General features: G+C 43.3%; 2 protein-coding genes across 2 annotated transcripts in view; one reads left to right on the top strand and one right to left on the bottom strand.

The window, feature by feature from the left end:
- Window positions 1-1,623: 1,623 nt before the first annotated feature.
- Window positions 1,624-10,726, bottom strand: UBA5 (ubiquitin like modifier activating enzyme 5). Its single transcript, XM_034065697.1, has 12 exons — window positions 10,580-10,726; window positions 8,858-8,903; window positions 8,675-8,764; window positions 7,277-7,386; window positions 6,796-6,882; window positions 6,265-6,349; window positions 5,350-5,454; window positions 5,049-5,176; window positions 4,114-4,249; window positions 3,597-3,672; window positions 2,714-2,820; window positions 1,624-2,188 (listed from the first exon to the last, which is right to left on the bottom strand). The coding sequence occupies exons 1-12, from the start codon at window positions 10,714-10,716 to the stop codon at window positions 2,105-2,107; spliced, it is 1,191 nt and encodes a 396-aa protein (XP_033921588.1). The 5' UTR covers window positions 10,717-10,726; the 3' UTR covers window positions 1,624-2,104.
- A 1,002-nt stretch (window positions 10,727-11,728) lies between these two features.
- ACAD11 (acyl-CoA dehydrogenase family member 11) overlaps window positions 11,729-21,705 on the top strand; it is a 31,115-nt gene continuing 21,138 nt past the window's right edge. Inside the window, exons 1-9 of the mRNA XM_034065889.1 lie at window positions 11,729-11,891; window positions 14,053-14,152; window positions 14,370-14,495; window positions 15,677-15,838; window positions 16,206-16,370; window positions 17,751-17,898; window positions 18,460-18,581; window positions 20,664-20,770; window positions 20,915-21,038. Coding sequence (XP_033921780.1) covers window positions 11,755-11,891; window positions 14,053-14,152; window positions 14,370-14,495; window positions 15,677-15,838; window positions 16,206-16,370; window positions 17,751-17,898; window positions 18,460-18,581; window positions 20,664-20,770; window positions 20,915-21,038 — 1,191 coding nt within the window. The 5' untranslated portion in view covers window positions 11,729-11,754. The remainder of the gene's footprint in view (window positions 11,892-14,052; window positions 14,153-14,369; window positions 14,496-15,676; window positions 15,839-16,205; window positions 16,371-17,750; window positions 17,899-18,459; window positions 18,582-20,663; window positions 20,771-20,914; window positions 21,039-21,705) is intronic.

Raw genomic sequence — 21,705 nt, 5'->3', positions numbered from 1 at the left:
TACTTCAAGTTCTTGTATACACAAGCTGAAAGTAGCAGAACCACCTTGCACGCTCTGTAAGCGAGCATACGAAGTGTATTACTTTGCTCATAAAACTCTCCACAAAGTAGAATGGTAAATGCTTGCCTCTTGTAAAGATGTCAGTCGTGTGTAGCAGTTGTGCCAGCAAATACTGAGGAGACAAGAATAACTGAGCTCTTGCAGAAGTGAGTCAACTGTTGGCCTCGGGATCTCCAGAGCCAGGCCTCACTTCATTGCTCCCAACAGAAAGGTAAAGTCACAGAGGAATGCAAGTAACACTTAACATGAGATTTACACCAAACTAATTGGACTTAGTGACACAGATTCGAGCATCTACCTTGTTAATGATCCCATCATATTTCCCATCCCTGTTTACAGTTCATTTCTAAAATCTGCTTGCTCCACAACTGGAATCAGTCCAAAACCCCACTTCCATTGTGTAAGATAATGCACCACAGCCAAAACCTCCCTCACCACCTTCATGAGTGATTTTTATGTATATAAGACCTAGTGTCAGCTGTGGAGGAAAGAGATTTTGAAGCTTATAAGCATTGCTTAGAAATCAAACCGTCTTAAACTAAGTACCAGAAGCACCTGCACAGCATTGCTCTCTCTTTACATATTGGTTGGATGCTGCTACCATTAACTACTACTTGGTTCTGTGCTGGCTGCATCACGCTGTGGAAAGGTAGTTTTTGAAGAGCCCAAGGTGGAAATATTTGTATGATGATGCAATTGATGTTCTTTTAAATCTCAATAATGATCAAATTCTGGATCAGATGCCCCCAGTAGCTCACATAGTTGCAATGGATGCTTCCAGTTGTGCAGGGCACTGGCGGATGTACATTTACAGGTCAGTTTAACAGGTGATAATTTAAAGGTACTATGACTGTACTAATGTCATTTACAGGACAAATACAATAGCTCAGCTACTCCACTGAAGATACTTGCAACACTAAATGAAGTTTAGGGCATCTAATTTTAGAAGCTTCCCTATGCAAACAGAGATGAAGTGTATTCCTTAATATAGCCCATATAATGGGGATGGATCAGAATTCCAGCTGAAAGTTAAATAAGCAACAAAAATACTGAGATTTTCAAAGAGACAGACAACATCTCCTGTTCTCTCCAATGGTGCTGGTAGTTCTTAAGATTGTATCACAAAAAACATCTGCCAGCTGATGTAGTGGCAATGTTAATACCCAGTTTGCTAGTATAATTACTACTAACTAGAGACTTTGCCTTGTTGCAGCATACTCAAAGCACTATCCCATACAAAACATACAGGCAGTTATTTAAGAACAAGCAGTAGCAAAACATTCATAAACCCAAGGTAGTTAAAAAAAATCCATTCCAGCAATATTTAAAGTAGATGAAAAGGCTGAAATGATTTACTCAGATAAACAGTCACAGCACGATCCATGCCAAGAATACAGAGACCAGTGAGCAACAACCAACTACAAGTGCCTGGAAAATCAGGAGCAGCAATACGAGTGAGGTACTATATGCCCCTGGCCTACCCATTGCTCTCCAGGAGATCTCATCTTTCATTTGTCTTATACTTGGTTCTGTTCTCATCACATGATGGTGCATATAATATATTGTGCTGTACCTGCTTTTGTGAGTTTCACAGAAGCATGGAATGGTTTAGGTTGGAAGTGACCTTAAGATCATCCAGTTCCAACCCCTGCCATAGGCAGGGACTAGACCACTTGACCAGGTTGCTCCAACCCCATCCAACCTGGCCTTGAACACTGCCAGGGATGGGGCAGCCACAGCTTCTCTGGGCACCCTGTGCCAGCGCCTCAGCACCCTCACAGGGAACAACTGCCTTAGTTTGTCCATCGCTTTATTTCCTACTGAACAGCTGCACACTAGGAGTGCTGAGAAATGAGAGTTTACAGTAACACAACAACTCCCTATGTACAACGTAACTGCGTCTCCTTCCTGCCCCATAACAGTTCCATTTCATCAGAAACACAAAGACAAGTTTCAGTGGAGGTAAAAAAAGAGGGGAAAAAAAGAGTGGTCTTCTTATAATCCACTGCCAACCCAAACTCCCCAGAGTTGTACTTAATATTTGCTACATGTTTCTCATTTTGGCCATGAGTTCTTCTAGGCTTTCTTCAGACTCTGCTACCGTTTCCTCGGTTATCAAATTCTCTTCCTATGAGGAACAGGAAGAAAAAGTTGGTATCACAAGTAGCAAACAAAAAGCCCCCCACAAATAAGCTTGATTTCTCAATCACAACATTAGGCCTAAATCATTATCAGCTTTAATGGTAAACTGTTCTGACAGAGAGTTAGAGTGTTCTGGCTGCAATCACACAGATTCTATGTTCCCCAGGTACATGAATTGCTGTTTGATTACACACAGCTTTTACAAGATAACTATAGTAAAAATCAATTAGTAACCAAAATATCAACTGAGAAATTCAGGTTTTCCTTTCCAAACCCATTCATTCCTGTCACCTTATAACTACAGTCACACTGACATCCATCATTAAGCATCTTCTATAGAAGCACAAACCTGAACCACAGAAGGCACTAATGGGATGCACTGAGGTCCAGCTACACTGTGACTGTTTCAGATGGAGTTTTAGTGTCGGTTTAAAGGGTAACCAAACTGGCTGCTTATTAGAAATATAATCTACAACACATTTCAAAACTGCATACAGAATAAATACATTACCTTGTTCGGGATGGTGTATGCTACAGTAATGCCCTCAGGAAGCTCAGGAACTGGGCCAGATGCAGCCTTCAGCTCATCTTCTGAAGTTTCTGATACTAATTCAATGCCTTGCATTAAAATGAATTGAGAACTCCATTAAAAGTTAGAAGAACAAGTTCTTTACACATTAAGTAACCAAAGTGAGAGGAAAACAGCAGAGATTTTACCAAAAGAGAAAGAAAACTAAAAGCAGGAAGATCTTTGATTACAGCTTCTCCATTCCATAATCAATACAAAATACTTTCACTTGACAATGTATTAAAATCCATGGACAAGAATGACACCTCTCCTATAGGATTCCTTCTCCTTACCATTTAAATCTTACTGTGAGGGCACTTCTCCCAGTGGTGAGCTAAGATTATTTCCTATATCATGTAACAAACAGAATGTATATATCTTTTCTTGAAACAGTTATATAAAACACACCATTCCTTAGGACAATTCCTTCTAACTTAAAACTCCTGAGAGGAACATAAAGATCCAGGGGATAGTTCAGCACAGTGGGTAGGGAATGACAAAAGCTCTTGAGTTACGTATTTGGTTACACAGTGAGTAAATCTTCTCACACCTTTTATATCTTCAAACCATCTCCTGAGAAAGTTTCTTATTCCAACAGCTGTTGCATTTTGAGGCTAAAACCTGCACATTACACTAAAAATACAACACTGAGTTGTGGTAACATTACTGTCAAACCCTGTGAAAAACCAGCAGGAGCTACACAGTGTAAGTCACAAAACCTGGGAACATAAGGAGTCCACATACCCTGCAGTGTGTTACCCAAACCAAAGACTTTAACTGAATCTCCATACTGGGAACATGGTTTAGTCTCCAGTTGAATACATACCCCAGTCATTGTCTTCATGTACTATTTCCTCTTGTTGTTCAATTACTTCTTGTTTTGGTTGTGCAGCTGCTTTTTTCTGAAGGAAAACCACAAAAAGATAAACACCATAATGTAGGGAATAGTCCAACAGCAGCAAGAAAGAGAGTATCTAATGCTGACACTCCTTTGAATATTTAAGGTATGCAATCACTATTTAGAACTTTGTAGGGTGCAAAAAGGCAGAATACCTGCAAGGGAAAACCCAAACCCATGAACACTCAAACCCATGTCTGCCAGAAAGGTTGAGTAATCACTATAGTAGTAAATACTATTTAACTGAATGTCAATTCTGCCTCCCCTTTGCTTTGAGATAATGCTAAGTACTGTGTTTTTAGGAACACATGCAACCATCTGAAAACACTGCTGAAAACTGGAGTAGCAATACAAGCTTTCTTCTGCTACAGATCTGTAGCTTGCTTTGTTCTTAAGACTTTGAGGAGAGAAAACAAACAAACCAAAACAAGCAAATCATTTTTACCTTATAATTTTCTTGCTGTTTTCTGCAATTTTGGTCACTACATTGTGGGTTTGGCTTCATAGACATAGTTGGAAAGAAATCCTGCATCGCGTTGTAACCGAGATAGTAACTCACAGTACCAAAGTTTAACAGGTACCTAGAAACACAGAGAAAGCAGGTCCTTAGGCACAAATTCATTTGCTCAAGGGATCCTTTTTCCTCAAAGAACTTTTAGAATACACTTTCATACTAGTGCAGTTGTAAAGAGTTACTGTAATTGTCCTGAAATAAGCTGTAGTCACCTAACAATGGGATAACTGCATCACCATAGAACCTGGAGCTCTTGTGGTGTAAGTGTAAGAACAGGTCAGCTACAGTCTAACAGAAAATAGGTTTAGAGTAGCATATGAGAAGTTTTCTCCTCTGCCTTAATCCACTGCTTGAAATGCTCAGTTGTCCTGTATTACAATGAGAGAGTTTTCAGCAGCTAATCAGAACCAGCTTAACCATCTTTACTGGAGGGTCAGAGCTGCAATGGAAATAAACATATGAACATTCACACACTTGAGAGGTGGCCAATACCAGCCTCTCAACCAAGCCAAGAGCAAAGTCCTGCCCCTGGGTCAGGGCGATCCCAGGCACAGCTGCAGGTTGGGCAGAGAAGAGATTCAGAGCAGCCTGAGGAGAAGGACTTGGGGATGTTGTCAATGAGAAACTGAACATGAGCAGCTTCAGTGGGTGCTTGAGCCCAGAACCCCCCCGTGTGCTGGGCTGCATCAAAAGCAGTGTGAGCAGCAGGTCAAGGGAGGTGATCCTGCCCCTCTGCTCTGCTCTCGTGAGATACCTCACACTGAACCAGCTTGCTCAAAAAAACAGACTCATCATAATGACATGTTCCTTCAGGTTTCTTTCTCTCGTTGTGCTCAACACGGAACAGCAACAACTTGGTCACTTACTTGAGAACATTTTGTACAAGAATTCCTGCCACAACACCCATAGTTGTAGGAAGACTCGCTGCACAAACTCCTTCTCGTTTTAGTGTTTTCTCATCGATATTTGCAGCAACTACGAGTGGAGGAGCACACTGAGGGCAAAGAAATAAAGTTTTAACAGAAGTATTAACCCCCACCCCAGATCACACAAGATTTTATACTACCCCCTCAGCTGTGCCAGGATCACATTCCCTAGCCAGCTCATTTTCACATTCCCAGCCCTGCCTTAAGAGCCAAACAAGCAACTCAGCAGAGCAATGCGTACCGCGAAACACGCGGATTCCCCAGGTATGATCAGTTGGATGTGTCCTGACACTGCATTTTCACTCACTCCAGATTCCATCCAGATTTGTCCAAGTTCATTGCAGGCCTTAAAAACACACAAACACCAAACCAAAACTACACACAGTGCAAACTGAGAGGGGTTAAAAACATGGATCTTCCTGCTTTGAGACAAAAAGGCTGTAATCAGAAAAAAAGTAGAACAGAAATGATTCATCTGAGTCAAAGGACAACTTAAAGTTGCCCTCAGGATGGACATGTCCTTTGTATGGCCACATATAGCCTTTCTGCTTTCCTAAGGACCTGATATTTTTGAACAACCACAGGCATTAGTGATCCAGTTACCAGCACACTACAGAATCTCATTGCACAAACTATTATTATACAGTGTATTTGTGGACCTTTAGTGCATGCAATTTATGGATCGTGTTAGCCAAGGAGTAACAGAAAACATGCACTTGGCATATAGCCTACATTGCCTGCTACTATAAACACAGTTTGATTAGGTACACAGCCTCAAGGCACTTTATATAGAAGTACACAAGAAGTCACATGAAGTATACAATGAGCTATATACAGTCTCTAAAGAGTTTGAACGCTTTAACATCCCAGGCTTTGATCATACCTTTATATAAACAGAACAACTTGGAAAGATGGAGAGGGCTTACAACACATAACTTATGCTAACCATTAGCTGCTAGAAACTTAAGGTCTACAGCTATATTTATGTACGTGTTTTATAATGGGGTAAAAGCTCAGATTCTGTTTCCTTAAACCAAGGAGGAAATTTCTTAGAACATTTTGAGAAGTCCCTGTCTTTTCTCTAGTCCCCACACTTCCTAACATTATTTATAGGAGAAAACAGACTTCCACAAGCTCATGCCCTCAATGGCCTTACCGTGTTAATCGCCATGCGAGCTTCGAAGTTGTCCACGCAGCTCAGAACAAGATCCACAGGCTTCCCCTCCTCTAATGCCCCGTTACTGAAATAAGCAACAGAAGTTTGTGTGAAACTGCTGGCAGAATGAAACGCAAGCATGGCAATCCACAGGCTGCTTTGGAGCACTTGGGAAGTGGGTATCTAACAAAACCTGTGCAAATAGTATGTACTCAAAGTACATACAAGGCCAGGTTGGACAGAGCCTTGGGTTGACATGGTCTAAAGGGAGGTGTTCCTGCCCATAGCAGGGGGGTTGGAACTGGATGATCTTAAGCTCCTTTCCAACCCAAACCATTCTATGATTCTATGAAACAAGGCCAACTCCAAAGAAAAGGTCTAGGTAGGAATGTCTCCACATATATGTATATTTCCCACTGGTTTTCAACTGGAAGCATTAAATCAAAAACCCCACCCCATAAAAGTCAGGCTGTACAGAAGGAACCACAAATCAGCAGAAGTTACCAAGATGCTTTTGTTGAGAGATTTTACCTTATTCTATCCATGAAGTGTTCAAAGTTGTCCAGTGTTGTGATGTTGTAGTTATGTACTTCAAACTGAACATCAGGATTAATATTCCTTATGGAGGAAATAATATGAGCCAATATCAATAAATACGGTAAGTTGCATTCTACCCCCTAACTTCACAAGTGTTCCTACAGTATTAAGCTTTCAGTCTGACATTTAGAACATATTTATCAATAATTCACAGATTAGGAAAGCCCCACAACACTGAAGTGACATAGTTTATACCAGACTTCTGAGCAGAATTAGCCGTACTTAAAAAGACTCACATTAAGGTTTTGGTCAGTATAAAAATGTCCATGAAGTACCAACCATTCCCACAACTATTTTATACTCAAATTTCCAAATGAGATCAGGCTACTTTGCTAGTGATTAAGAGTGAAGCATCAGTTTTCTGGAGCAGTATCCTGGGTAAATACATTTTGATACCCACTTCTTTAAGTCATACCTCAAAGTATGCTCTGCTGCTTGCACTTTACTTAATCCAGCTTGATGAGGTTGGAAGAAGAGTCTGTTCATGTTTGCCAGTTCCACTTTGTCATAATCAAACAGGAGCAGCTACAATAAAGATTGGAGATTTACTTACGATAATACAAAGACTGTGCAACCAGAGCACAATGGCAAGGCATTTTATACAACAAAACTCATCCTAAAACCACCAACAAAACCATCCCCAACCAAACCCCCACTTCCACAGTCTCATTCAGTTCACATACAAAAGCTCCTAAGATTGTATGTGAAAGACTGAATTGTAAGTCCTATTCACCAGGAACTGACCAAGTAATGAAAACCACTTTTAAAAAGCAATCTGTTCATTTGATCTAAACTAGGAATATTCAACAGATTATCTACATGAACACTATCATCTCTGTTACCACATTCCTACTTGCTGTTATGGCATTAACTAGGAATACACCATTTCTTTCATTTGTCCTGGAAGGTAGTTCTTCAAAACCAATTCACTTAAAATACCTACATCATACACAGACATGTTGATGATCATAAACTCTGAATCAACTGTCCAATGTACTTTACTGTGCCCAAGATGCTGGTCTTCAGGAAACGCTCCTTCACAGGAAGGGGGAATAAACTTTGCAACCAAAAATTGCATCACCTTTGTATTAAGAAACTTCTTGAAGTTCCAAGAGTATATGGTCAGGATTTGCCCAGAAATAAAACATCTAAGCCATTTCCCAGATTCCTTCTTTAAAGAAAAAGCCTGTTCTATTAACTCTGCAGGTTCTTGATACACACATCAAACTATTTGGAACTGCTGCTAAACTTTTAGCTCCAAGTGCTGCATGACAAACTAATATATGTGACAAAAATACCAGTTCTACATCTACCATATTCCAACTTCAGGTCTATCAACTTGCTCTCATAAGACTTTAGCATCTGTGTCAGTTACCCCCTCCTTTATTTTGTTTTCCTTCTGCAATAATCCAGTACAAAGTTTAGGTAGGTGGGCTGATAGAGAATCATAGAATGGTTTGGGTTGAAAAGGACCTTAAGATTATCCAGCTCCAACCCTCTGCCACAGGCAGGGACACCTTCCATTAGACAAGGTTGCTCAAAGCCACATCCAACCTGGCCTTGAACACTGCCAGAAATGGAGCACTCACATTGGAATATAAGAGCAGGAAGACAAGTATCCAAACAAGAATCATTCACATAACTGAGGATTAAGTCCTAAGTAAATACAGACTCTATTTGTGATGTTTACACAAGTGCTTTCTTTACTACTCTTTTATTGTGTGAAATCAACTGAGTGAAATCAAATCTAGTTCTTCATGAAGATAACTGGTCCATCTCCTGTAAAGAAGCAGAGGAAGAAAGCTCTCATTACCTTACCAATGCCACACCGTGTCAGCATTTCAGCAGTCACGCTGCCAACTCCACCTACACCTACAACTGCGACCGTAAAGGTACGGATTTTCTGCAGAAAGAAACCAAATACACATAAGTTCATCAGAAATGGTCCTCACAGGGGGGAAAATGCAAGGCTGTTTCAATGCAGACAGAATCCTACCTCATAGTCTTTGACAATTCCCATTCGTTTTAATGCCATCAAGCGACTACGAAGGAAAAACAGCAACATTATACAGAAAATGCTCTCATTAGAATCACAGACTGGTTTGGGTTGGAAAGCACCTTAAGATCATCCAGTTCCAACCCCTGCCATGGGCATGGACACCTTCCACTAGACCAGGTTGCTCCAAGCCCCTGTGTCCAACCTGGCCTTGAACACTGCCAGGGATGGGGCAGCCACAGCTTCTCTGGGCACCCTGTGCCAGCGCCTCAGCACCCTCACAGGGAAGAACTTCTGCCTTAGATCTAACCTGAACTTCCCCTGTTTCACTTTGAACCCCTTATCCTATCACTGCAGTCCCTAATGAAGAGTCTGAGTATGAGCAATTTTGCTTTTCGGGCATTTAAAAACCTGATGCTTTCGCTACAGTTGTGATTGCCATCCAGATACAGTCTAAATGAGACAGTAGATGCTTTCCTATTAGCAACGGAGTACTAACCCTGCAGAAACTCCTGTACCTACTTGGTATGAGTAACATCACTGAAATCAGGAGCATCCACAGCTATCTTTGTAAATGAATCCTGATTTTCACACTGAAGCTCTACACATTTTTCTGTAATGAACCCTACAGCTGCAGTCCAGTGAAGACTCTTCTGCTTTCTGATCACTTTGATTAGATTAACTTGAGCATCACATGAAAGAAAATAAACTAAAAACCAGAGAACATCAGGTTATGAGGATAACAGAAAGAATTTTAAAGTAATCTTTTGTCCTGATATTGCATTTTTTATTGCAAGTGTCAAAGTACAAGAATCAACTTGTATTAAAGCAATTCATCCTGGAAAGAATAACGCATCACAATTACAGAAGCACTGAGCATTAGAAGAGGCTGCAGATGCCCAAGGCTTCTCTAATCCAAACTCTCAAATATTTCAGTAAGAGGAATAAGGCCACATGCAGTACCCACACCTATCACATTTAGTAGCAACTTAGCTGTAAAAAAACAGTTTTCTCTTGCTCCCCCTGCTAAATCTGAGAGATTCTCTTGCCACAGAGCATCTGCCTTCACAGAACTGCCTAACTTAATAGAATGGTCTGGGTTGGAAAAGACCCCCTGCCATGCACAAGAGTTGTCCCAAACATAAGGACATGGAGCTGTTGGAGCAAGTCCAGAGGAGGCCACGAGGATGCTCAGGGGCTGGAGCACCTCCTGTATGGAGAGAGGCTGAGAACATTGGGGCTGTTCAGCCCGGAGAAGAGAAGCTGCCTGGAGACCTCAGAGCAGCTTCCAGTGTCTGAAGGGGCTACAAGGATGCTGGAGAGGGGCTCTTCATCAGGGACTGCAGTGATAGGACAAGGGGTGATGGGTTCAAAGTGAAACAGGGGAAGTTCAGGTTAGATCTAAGGCAGAAGCTCTTCCCTGTGAGGGTGCTGAGGCGCTGGCACAGGGTGCCCAGAGGAGCTGTGGCTGCCCCATCCCTGGCAGTGTTCCAGGCCAGGTTGGACACAGGGGCTTGGAGCAACCTGCTCCTGTGTGAAGCGGTTCTGGCCCAAGTACATGACCCTTCGATCCCCGCCCGCCCGGGCCCACCTCCACACGCCTCTTCCCCTTCCCCAGCCCCACAGCCTCAGTCCCTTCAGCCCTCCCTCCTCCCCATACCTCAGCCCGGGCTCCCACCCACAGCCCGACCCCGCCGGTGCACCCCTCGGCCCCGGCCGCACCTGTAGGGATTGGTGTCCGTCACCTCCGGGCTCATGGTGTCGATGCGGGCCCGCGGCGCCGGCCGCCCGCCCCTCTCCCGGGCCAGCTCGTCCTCCAGCTCCCGCACCCTCCGCTCCAGCCGCTCCAGCTCCGCCATGGCAGGGACACGTCTGCCCGGCCGCCTGACGGAGCTTCCGGGAGCCGCAGCCAGAGCCGTCCCCCGTCACGCCGGCGCCTCAGCTGCGTTCCCGGCTCCAGACGGGCTCTTGATACCTTAGAGAGGGCACCGAGCGGCTCCGGCCATGGCGAAGGGGAGGTGCGACCTCCAGGCAGCCGCGCTCTTCCGAGAACAAGCTGCCCGTATCCGAGAGCCGGTGCTGCACTTGGGCCACAACAGCCCCATGCACTGCTCCAGGGTTGGGGTAGAGCGGATGGAAAGCTGCTCATGGAAAAGGCCCTGGGGGTGCTGATTGATGGAGCCCAACATGAGCAGCTTGTGCCCAGGCAGCCAAGAAGCCTCCAGCATCTTGGCCTGTATCAGCACCAGTGTGGCAGCAGGGCCAGGGCAGGGATTGTGCCCCTGTGCTGGGCACTGATGAGGCTGCACCTCGGATCCTATGTTCAGTTCTGGGGCTCTCACTGCAAGAGAGACCTTGAGGGGCTGGAGTGGGGCCAGAGAAGGGCAATGGAGCTGGTGCAGGGCCTGGAGCACAAGAGAGATGGGGAACGGCTGAGGGACCTGGGGGGTTCAGATGGAGAAGAGAAGGCTCAGGGGGGACCTGATGGCTCCCTACAAGTGCCTGACAGGAGGATGGAGTGAGGTGGGGTCGGTCTCTGCTCCCAAGGAACAAGGCACAGGACAAGAGGAAACGGCCTCAAGCTGCCCCAGGGCAGGTTTAGATGGAGCTGAGGAACAATTCCTTGCCCAGAGGGTGCTCAGGCATTGGAACAGGCTGCCCAGGGCAGGGCTGCAGGCACCGTCCCTGCAAGTGTTCACACAGCTGGAGACGAGGCCTCAGTGCCATGGGTTAGTGGTGGCCTTGGCAGTGCTGGGAACAGTTGGACTGGATGGGCTTAAAGGGCTTTCCCAACACCGGGGACCGCTTTCCTGACGGACCGAGCCGCCTCCCGTTGCCCTGGCGATGCCGGGCGGGGCACAGCGGCGCTGTGGGCAGGCACAGAGCGCAGGGTAGCCATGGTGGCGGAGCCGGGTACGGCTGAGGTGCGGCCGCAGCACCGCTTCGACCAGCGGGGCTTGGAGCGGTACCTGTGCAGCCACCTGCCCGGCTTCCCTCGGCAGCCCGCCGGGGTGCTCGCTGTCAGGCAGTACAGGTAACGGGGGGGCTGCTCCGCCTGTGAGGGGTGAGCGGCGGCCTCCGTGGGTACTGACACGGGGCCCCTTGGGCGCCATGAGGGCTGAGGCGTTGCCCGCTGCCCCGTAGGAAAGGTGGGCAGGGTTCAGGCTCTTTGCCCTGTGGAGAGCAGGCAGTGGCCATTGAGGTAACCACGTCTTCCCTTGGGCAGCGGGAGAAGTCGAAGTTCACTGAGGCGGCAGAGGTGACCGCCGGCTCAGCAGGTGGCAGCCTGCAGGCAGGAGATGGGAATGCAGGGATAGGATAGGTGGGAATGGCTTTAACCTGCCAGAAGGGAGATTGAGGAGAGCTCTTAGGCAAAAGCTCTTCCCTGTGAGGTGCTGAGGCGCTGGCACAGGGTGCCCAGAGAAGCTGTGGCTGCCCCATCCCTGGCAGTGTTCAAGGCCAGGTTGGACACAGGGGCTTGGAGCAACCTGGTCTGGTGTGAGGTGTCCCTGCCTGTGGCAGGGGTTGGAACTGGATAACTTTAAGGTCCTTTCCAGCCTGAACCAGTCTGGGATTCTGGTGTTTCCATAATGTGTTGGGTGGACTTACCACTCTCCTCAGAAACGCATGTATGTGGCTCTTTGTGGTGTGCTCTGGTACAGTATACACACAATTGTTCTGTTGCCTACTCAAAAATCTCACTTTCTGTGATTAATCTTTAACTGAAGAGCAAATAATAATGTTCAGAAGCACATACATGTCTTGAGAAATCAATTTTAAAAGCCTTCAGCTATCACCTGGTAAGCAAATTAACAAAAAGAGCCTAATGCTATTCTGAGATTCCCAGTAATGCCTGCAGGGCAAAGCACTGCACCAGCAAGGTGCTACCCCATGTTCTAGAGCAGCTGTTGCAGGGAGCACCCAGCTCATGTGGGCTCAGCAGGTCAATGGGGTGACTTCAGATCAGGAGCAATTCGATGTTACATTATTCTAGAAGTAAGTATTAATTCCTTTGTAAACGTGACTTCAGCTGCTTTACCTGCAGCTATCACTAAGAACCAGCAAACAAGTTTTCATTGTCTTCTGATGCAAATATAGATCATCCATTGTATTGTCAGCTACTTTAATCCTTCAATTGAGGAAGCTTTAAGAGGGGCCTTAGCAGAGCAGCTGTTACTAAAATCTGCTAAAATCCTGTCAGTATTTATGCTTCTATTACTTCCTTTGTCTTGTGGTTGCAGTTTGAAGCTTCAACTGATTTAAACCTCTTTTGTGCCAGGCAGTGTTTGTCTCTGCAGTATACTTGTTAAACTCTATTACAGACTAGGCCCTGACTGCCTAGTTGTGGGGAGCATGAGGGCAGTTCACTTGATTTGGGTTTTCTGCTAGTTGTCTAATCTTTTATCAGACTAGGTCAGAATGCATGTTAAAAGTGATCTAGAAGGAGGAGAAGAAGGCAGGTGAAGACCAATAAGCTTGATTGGGATATGATGGACAGTCTTGTGAAGGGTTTGACTAGGTTGTCCTTGTCTTTTACACATGTATGTGATTGAGATGTCTAGTTTCTATGATTCCTTGTCACTCTAATGTTCATTCTTAGAAATTTTATAGTTACTATAGGCAATCCTTTAAGCATAGCATAGGTTTGTGATAATCAGGACAGCATACGGAGGGGTTTGGTACTAGAATCATCAGTTACTTGGAGAGCTTTCTCTGCGCTTGTGTTGTTCAAAATACAGCTCACCAAAGGACAGATACAATTCTGGGCTAGTATGAATTCTGCTTTGTTTGATTTCCCCTAAATCAGAAAGCTTTACAATTAGTATCTACTGCATACCCTGAAACATTAATGATGTCTCTACAGGGAGGAGAGGTAAATGCCATCTCCATTTCACAGGAGACAAAATTGTGTATCTGTGACCTCTCTGCAGTGAAAGAAGACATCTTCTCATAGGCAGGAATAGAACCTCTGGCTTCTGATTTGTAGGCTATCACTTGCATCTTTATAAGACTATGTTGGGGGAAAAAAAATCCCAGATAAACCAAGCTAACATACAGCTCTTGAGAAGAACCCTTTCCTCTGTCTGCCATTTTGTTCAGGCCAAGTCTCGGTGCATTTTGCATCATTTCTGTTGAAAGTTTGCAAAATGGTAAGTACTTGAATTTGTAAGTAACTGTTATCTTTCTCTTTGTAGCTCAGGCCAGTCAAATCCAACCTTTTATCTCCAGAAGGGTGAGAAGGCTTATGTGCTCAGGAAGAAGCCCCATGGCCCCCTTTTACCTAGAGCTCACAAGGTAAGGAACTTCATCAAGCTTCAGACATTTTGTATTGCTAAATCTGGTACATGATGGTGTGGCACATGGTTGAATGTGTCCAGAAATGCAGTGAATTGCTGGATCATTTACAGTTCTCTATGCTATACTATACACATGTACAAGGATGATGCACTGTTGTTCATAGATTTGTGTTTGGGAGCTTTTCATTGAACCTAAATTTCTGTGTCTTCTTCAGGTTGATAGAGAATATCGTGTGCAGAAAGCCTTATTTTCAGCTGGATTTCCAGTGCCTGAACCCCTGTTGTATTGCAGTGATGTTTCAGTCATTGGAACAGAGTTTTATGTAATGCAGCATGTGCAGGTTGGTCTTCAAATGTAAAGGATATTTTTTTCTTCTCCCTACTACAAGCTGCTTTTAAATTGTCTAAAACTCTTCCTATTAGAGCCTTGTCCAGCATTTACTGCATTTTGTGATATAAACATAAGCAATCCTCTTATATTTTAAGAAATGTTAGATACTGGAAATTCACACTGATTTCAGCTTCTTCAGGACTTATTTCTCACTTTGTTGAAGTTTCTAGCTCAATATGTAACCTCTTGGTCTCATTTAGAGCTCTCGGAAAGATGTCTTGAAATGAGGCAATATTGCTTCTGTGCAAAGCATACACAAGGCAGAGTGAGAACAACCAAGGTATAAAGTTCTACTGAACCTTGGAGCATCCTGGGGCCTCTTTACTACTGAAGACAGGAATCTACTTACAATCCCCTGTTCTTGAAAACCAAGCAGGGTTCCAGCTCAAGCACCAGTTTCAAAAGGAACATGGCATAGCTCTGTGGTTCATCACTGTAGGGGTTCTGTGGCAGAGTTGATTCTGTTTCTGCTAGATTTTGATGATTCTGATTTGAAGTCAGCTGTATCATTGCTTTGTATTTTATATACTGTGAGAGGAAGGTTGGAGCTCAGGCCTCTAACCCTTTTCACTGCATCCTTCTCTGTCATCTGGTTCACCTGGAAAATAGAAGTACATTGAAGCCATCGTGTGAGCCAGTGAAACTGAGGAACTTAGAGCAGAGTCTGCTTTTTCTTTTCCAATCTGTTACTGGCAGTGTTAAAGGAAAATGGAAGAACACACATGTTCTAAACATACTAAACTGCTCTTCCTTCCTCTAGGGTCTTCATTAATAGTTTTTTCTGGAATTTAGCTGTTAGAGAGAATTGAGAAACCTTTCGTTCCCACACACACACACCCCTCAGTACTTTAGTTCGAGGATATCTGGATTGAGTGCTCCAGTTCAGACTTTCGTCTACTGAATGTATCTCTTATTTTAATTGCCTTCCAATAGGCATACTAATGATCTGAGATTACTGTGAATCCCTTCATCTGTTCTGGGCAAAGGAATAAAATAAGTGAGGAAGGCATTTTTTATTCCATAGGGAGTGTTGGTTCACTGCATTTGGTTTTGCTCCTGAAATGTAGAGCTTCAGCTTCTGTTTGGGTGATGTGTACATCCCACCAAATACCTGATTTCTGATGTTTCCAGGGTCGCATCTTCCGAGACCTCTCCCTGCCTGAGGTGGGCCCAGCAGAGCGTTCTGCTTTGTATATTGCAATGATAGAAACTTTGGCCCTCTTGCATTCCTTTGATCTACAGTCATTGGGTCTCCAAGGATATGGGAGAGGACCAGGATACTGCAGAAGACAGGTACAGCTCCTCATGAAGTCTCTTGTTTTGTCAGGTCTTTGAAGATTTATTTGATTTGCAAGCTAAATTGTTGTTATTAATGACTTGTAAAGTAACCATCATATTTTAGCTATTAAGTGCCTTCACTTATTTCAATTACTTGTGCACAGTATAAAGTTAGTATTACACTCAGATCAATTCTGTAATGCTATACTCAGGAAATGATATTTACTCACTTTTAGAATAATATTAGATTTGGGCTCTGTAAATAGGATTGAAATAGAAAACAGAGGTAACATGGTAATAGTCAAAACCCAGAAGCATGTGCTTCAGAATTTAGAGCTCATGAAAAACTTGTGAATCAGTTGAAATGCTTGTATTTCATTAGGTATCAACTTGGAAAAGACAGTATGATGCAGCTGCTCATACCGATATTCCTGCCATGAACAAACTGGCTGAGTGGTTAGCAAACAACTTGCCACCTGATGATAATGAAGAAAGCCTGATTCATGGGGACTTTAGGATAGATAACATCATCTTCCACCCAACAGAGGTATTTGAAATGTATCTGTACATGTTTAGTAGGTTTTGGTCCTCCATTTCTTTGTACTCCTACCGTGTAATGGGGCACTTACATGGATGTTTTGGGTGCATGATACATGTTTGAGAGGAACAGTGGGAAACTTAACACTTCTCCATACTCTCTCTGTGGTGTTTAGCTATGTTCACTGCAGGAGTAAGTTACTTGATTTGTTCATTAGCTGTAGTCCCTGCTTCAAAGTCCAGGAACAAGACATTTTACATGCATAGATCCTGTTGAATTCAGTGCAACTTAAGAGCATATGAAAGCTCACTTCATAAGCATCTGATCCAAAGCCCATTGAAATCACTGGTATGGCTTCAGTTAACAACAATGGCTTTTAGAACAGGATCTGAAGGGATGATACATGATGCTAGTAGAAGCAAAGAAATATCTGCCAAAGCTCCTTAGTTATGGGGCACGTGTAGATCACAGAGACTCTGAAATTCCTCATTCACCTTTAGAGGAAAGAGGGATTTACTTTTTGTCCTTGTTTCTTAAATAAATGTGTGTTGCCTATCTATCAACACAATTGCATTGTCATTATCTTTTTTCCATGCTATTTGCTGGGTTCTGACCAGAATAAATACTGGGGATTTGTGACCAAGACTTTGCAATTCCTGTTTCACAACAAAGCAACAGGTCCCACGGGTTCCTGTTATTGATAGACAACTTTAGATCAGTTGATAGACACTGTAGGCTTAAATGTGCTGACAGACTCCCTGAGCAGAGAGGATCTGGCAGTCCCAGGAACTATCTGTGCTGTTCCTGATGCAGTTGAAAGAATCAACTGAACTGTAAATAGGTAGTTTGAAATAATCTGTAGAAATTGTATATGCATAAGAAAATCTTTTGCCCGTAGATTAAGTAGCCATGGATCATGAGTAGGCTGGAGGTGTCATTCAGGATGACCATATGTGTTACCCTATGCATAATATGAGACATTAGTGTTTTGTCCATGAGTATCTGTGCAACAGGACTGGAAACCATAAAAACCAAAACCAACCCAATTGTCAGTACTACTGTTCTTTAGGATACTTTAATCCAATTGTATTTCAACTAGGAGAGTTTAGAAGTTTCTGACAGAAAGAACACTACTCAGAAATGAAAACTTCTTACCAGTGTTTCATTGGAAAAGTTCTTGTTTTATGCCCCTATAGGAATATTACTTTCCTGCAGATCCTTACCTTACTTAGTGCTAAAAGGAACCGTGTTTGCTGTAGACAGCCACAGTGTGTGTTTTTAAACACGCAGTAACCAAGTAAAGCTGTTGGATGTTAAGTCTGTTGTGCATTCATGGATGGTGAGAATTTATCTTCTAGGGTTCACTTGTGGTTTTTATTTTTCTTTAAGGCTCGTGTTTTGGCAGTGCTGGACTGGGAACTTTCAACTGCTGGTCATCCTCTAGCAGATTTAGCATACGCCACTCTGTTCTACTTTTGGCCTGCATCTGTTAAGGAGTTAGGTCAAGGAACTGTCTTGGGTTTCAAAGACACTGTAGGTATGAAACTGTAATCTTTTTGTTGAAATGAATCCCAGGGTTGATTTCTATTTTGATGTGTTAATTTTATAATACTAATTAAGATATTTAATTAATAAGCACATAAATTTGCACTTGCAACTTTTCCATTGTTTTCTTCATAGGAGAAAACAGGCTTATAGGGAGGTTTAAGGTCCTGTTTTAACAGCCTGTGGTTCAGCCGCAGGATGCTACTTCTGCAAAAGTTTATTGTGAACCTTTCTTAGAGATCATGGAAGAAATCTGAATTGAAAATGTAAATTTATCATTGATTAGCACTACCACCCCCCCTGCCCCTTGGTGACTGATTTCCTGGTGGAGTGGAGGCAAAGGCAGTAAAAAGTGTTCTGCCCATCTAAATTCTGACAACTCCTATGTCCTCTTAGCTCTCTATACCACGCTTAGATCATGAGAAGTGTTAAATCATGTTGTTTACTACATCAATGGAATAAAGCTGAAAAACTGCTCAGATATTTTAAGAATACGGTGGAAAAATAATAGAAAATGTTGAAAATTCTAAAATATTCTGTTGTTCTTTTGCAGAAACCCCCTCATTTGAAGAACTGATTTCCATTTACTGCCGCTGCCGGGGCATCAGCACTACTTTAGCTGACTTTAACTTTTTTCTTGCTTTGTCATTTTTTAAAATGGCTGCAATATCCCAGGTAATACACTCACATTTGCTGAAATGTCACATGGTTTTCTTATGAGTATTTGTGGTTGGTAATACTTGTTCAAAATACAGGGAAAGGTGGTTAGGGGCTCTGGGGCTGTGTTTTTCCCATCAATTCTCCAGGTCAAAGGGAGAAGGGTGGTGCCATAGTCACAGGTTGGGTTATTTAGAAGACAGAACTTGATTTGGGAGGCTTACTGGAGGCTGGTGGAGCTGGTCTGACAAGGGGAAGAGCTGCTTTGGTAGGAAACTTGCCAGGCTGGTCAACTGATGCTTCCAGTCAGTTGCCAGCACTTGTAATAAATGCTTGGAGCAATGCAGAGCTACTTCAGCAGCTCCAGCCAATGAGTTGACTTTATGTAGAGCTTGGCTCAGATGCCTCTATACAAATGCCCATAGAATGGGGAATAAACAAGAAGAATCAGAGATGTGTGCAAATCTACAGGGCTGAGAAGGTTGGGGCTTTTCAGCCTGGAGAAGAGAAGGCTGTATGGTGCCTTCCAGTGTCTGAAGAGGGCTGCAAGGATGCTGCAGACGGACTCTTCATCAGGGACTCTAGTGACAGGACATGGGGTGATGGGTTCAAACTGAAACAGCAGAAGTTTAGGTTAGATATAAGGAAGAAGTTCTTTACTGTGAGGGTGCTGAGGCACTGGAATGAGTCGCCCAGGGAGGCTGTGAATGCTCCATCCCTGGCAGTGTTCAAGGCTAGGTTGGATGGAGTCTTGGGTGATGTGGTTTAGTGTGAGGTGTCCCTGCCCATGGCAGGGGGTGGAACTAAATGATTTTAAGGTCCTTTCCAACCCATACCATTCTATGATTCTATGATATGATATTGTTGGGATCACAGAAACATAGTGGGATGGCCCCTATGATTGGAGTGTTGGAATGAAAGGTTACAGGCTCTTTAGGAAAGAAAGGCCTGGAAGACAGGGAGGGGGAGTTGCTATTTATGTTAGGGATAGGCTAGAGAGGATGTAACTTTGCCTGGAGACAGGTGATCAGTCAACAGAGAGCTTGTGGGTCAGGGTTAAAGGGAGAACAGCGATGGGGGACATTACTGTGGGGATCTGCTACAGGCCGCTAAATCAGGAGGACTCTGTGGATGAAGCACTCTATAGACAGATAGGAGCAGCCTCATGCTCTCAAGCCCTTGTCCTCATGGGGGATTTCAACCACCCTGATACCTGTTGGAGGGACAGTATGGCCTGGCACAAGCAATCCAGAAGGTTCCTCAGTTGTGTAGAAGACAACTTCCTCCTGCGAGTAATAGAGGAGGCGAAAGGAGACGTGCCATGCTTGACCTCATGCTCATCAACAGGGAGAGGCTGGTTGGGGATGTGATGCTCCAGGTTAGCCTGGGCTGCAGTGATCATGAGATGGCTGAGTTCAAGATCCTCAGGGCAGTGAGAAGGGCATGCAGCAAGCTCACTGCCCTGGATTTAAAGAGAGCAGACTTTGGCCTCTTCAGGACCGTGCTCAGTAAGGGTTCCATGGGATAAAGCCGTAGAGGGCAAAGGGCCCTAAAACTGCTGGTTGATACTCAAGGATCACCTGCTCCAAGCTCAGGAGTGTTGTGTTCCTACTAGAAGGAAAGGGAACAAGAAGACCAGGAGTCCTCCATGGATGGCTAAGGAGCTGCTTATTATAAGCACAGGAGACCGATTCTGAGATGTGATTAGAGGAGAAAATGAGGTTCCTTGATTCATTGTCTGTAACGAATATTCATCCATTATTAGGGCATAAGTATATTTTAATGACTTGCAGCATGAGATCAGCTCACCAAATGTGGGATAAGCTACCTGGTATTAATACAGAGTAAGAGTGTGTATGTGGGTAGTTAATTTAATTGTGGATAATAAATATGCATATACTGTTGTCAGTTGGCACCAAGCATGTTCATTATATCACATGGATCAAAACCACTATTAATCTGTCTGGGTGCTATTTCTTTTTTCCTTTTAAGAATATGTGCATTTAAGTGTTACTTTCATAGTTGAGGAAATCACCAGTCTATTAAAAAGACAATTTTAAGTGCCTAATTATACCATATATGCCTTTCTTTTGGTTTTAGGGCATATATGCTAGATACCTCCTGGGAAATGCTGCTGCAGAGAATAGTCATGAATTTGCTAAGATTGTGAAGCCTTTGGCAGAGAAAGGGTTAGAGCTCTCAGAAAGGTAAGGCTGGTCTAAGTTACTGGTCAAAGGCAAGGCAAAGCTTTTACAACATCCTTACTTTTTAAATGCCTGAATAAGGCAGCTTATATTATTATGAGGGAAAATTTGGTCTTACTTGTTATTGCCTTTCATGTCCTTCTTTAGGTCATCTTTCAGCAGCACACATCGCAGCATCTCTGGAGAGCTGTTCCGTCAAAGCAGGAAAGGCCAAGACATGTTGCTGAAGGTGAAGCAGTTCATGCAGCAGCACATATACCCAGCTGAGAAGGTAAAAGCTTTCAGTAAACCTGTTTATAAATTAAAATGCTACCACTAGAGTTTATGAACATGTCAAACTGGAGAGAAGTCCCATCCTATTTATTTCTTTCAAAACAGCCTTATGTTCATGCAGTGATGTTTGTGGCATTGCAAAATATTAGCAGAAATCTTTATATATAGCATTTCCTTATTTCAGAATTCGAATGTTGTCTGTGTTGTGAATAAAATTAAGAGCTACTTTTAAAACCTTCTAAAGTTTAAGAACTACTCTTTTTAAAGAGTTACTGTTCAAAGGTATTTGCCAGAAGACTTTTACCACTCACAAACCCCTAAAACTCTTACATACTGACCAGAAAGATGCTTAAAAAGTGGAAACTGCTGGTTTTAACCATACAAGGATGAATGTTTCTGTGTCTTGCCTTATTTTTAAAGTGTGAATTCTATCCAAAAAATGGGATTCCACAATGTATCAATTTAGCCTCATTCCTGTATATATCTGATATCAATGAAGGTTTAAAATTGGATAATAACGTATATACAAAAGTCCCTAATTAGTGAAAGGGAAAATGAGGTGAAGCATTTTAATTCTTAGCCTAGGGGTATTAGAAATATTCTACTTGGAAAGTTTGGTTCAGCTTCCAGCCTCATGGAAGCCCAGATGGCTTGTGTTGCAGAAT

Source organism: Melopsittacus undulatus, chromosome 1 (assembly GCF_012275295.1).
Source record: "Melopsittacus undulatus isolate bMelUnd1 chromosome 1, bMelUnd1.mat.Z, whole genome shotgun sequence".
Classification (NCBI taxonomy): domain Eukaryota; kingdom Metazoa; phylum Chordata; class Aves; order Psittaciformes; family Psittaculidae; genus Melopsittacus; species Melopsittacus undulatus.
The sequence above is the reverse complement of the archived record's forward strand: the minus strand, read 5'-3'. Positions and strand labels throughout refer to the sequence as shown.

Excerpts from the sequence above, each read along its gene's own strand:
- UBA5 (XM_034065697.1), bottom strand. The coding sequence starts at position 10,716 with ATGGCGGAGCTGGAGCGGCTGGAGCGGAGGGTGCGGGAGCTGGAGGAC. Across the intron at positions 8,904-10,579 it reads ACGGACACCAATCCCTACAG|TCGCTTGATGGCATTAAAAC; the intron begins GTGCGGCCGGGG and ends TTTCCTTCGTAG. Across the intron at positions 2,189-2,713 it reads CATACACCATCCCGAACAAG|GAAGAGAATTTGATAACCGA; the intron begins GTAATGTATTTA and ends TGTTCCTCATAG.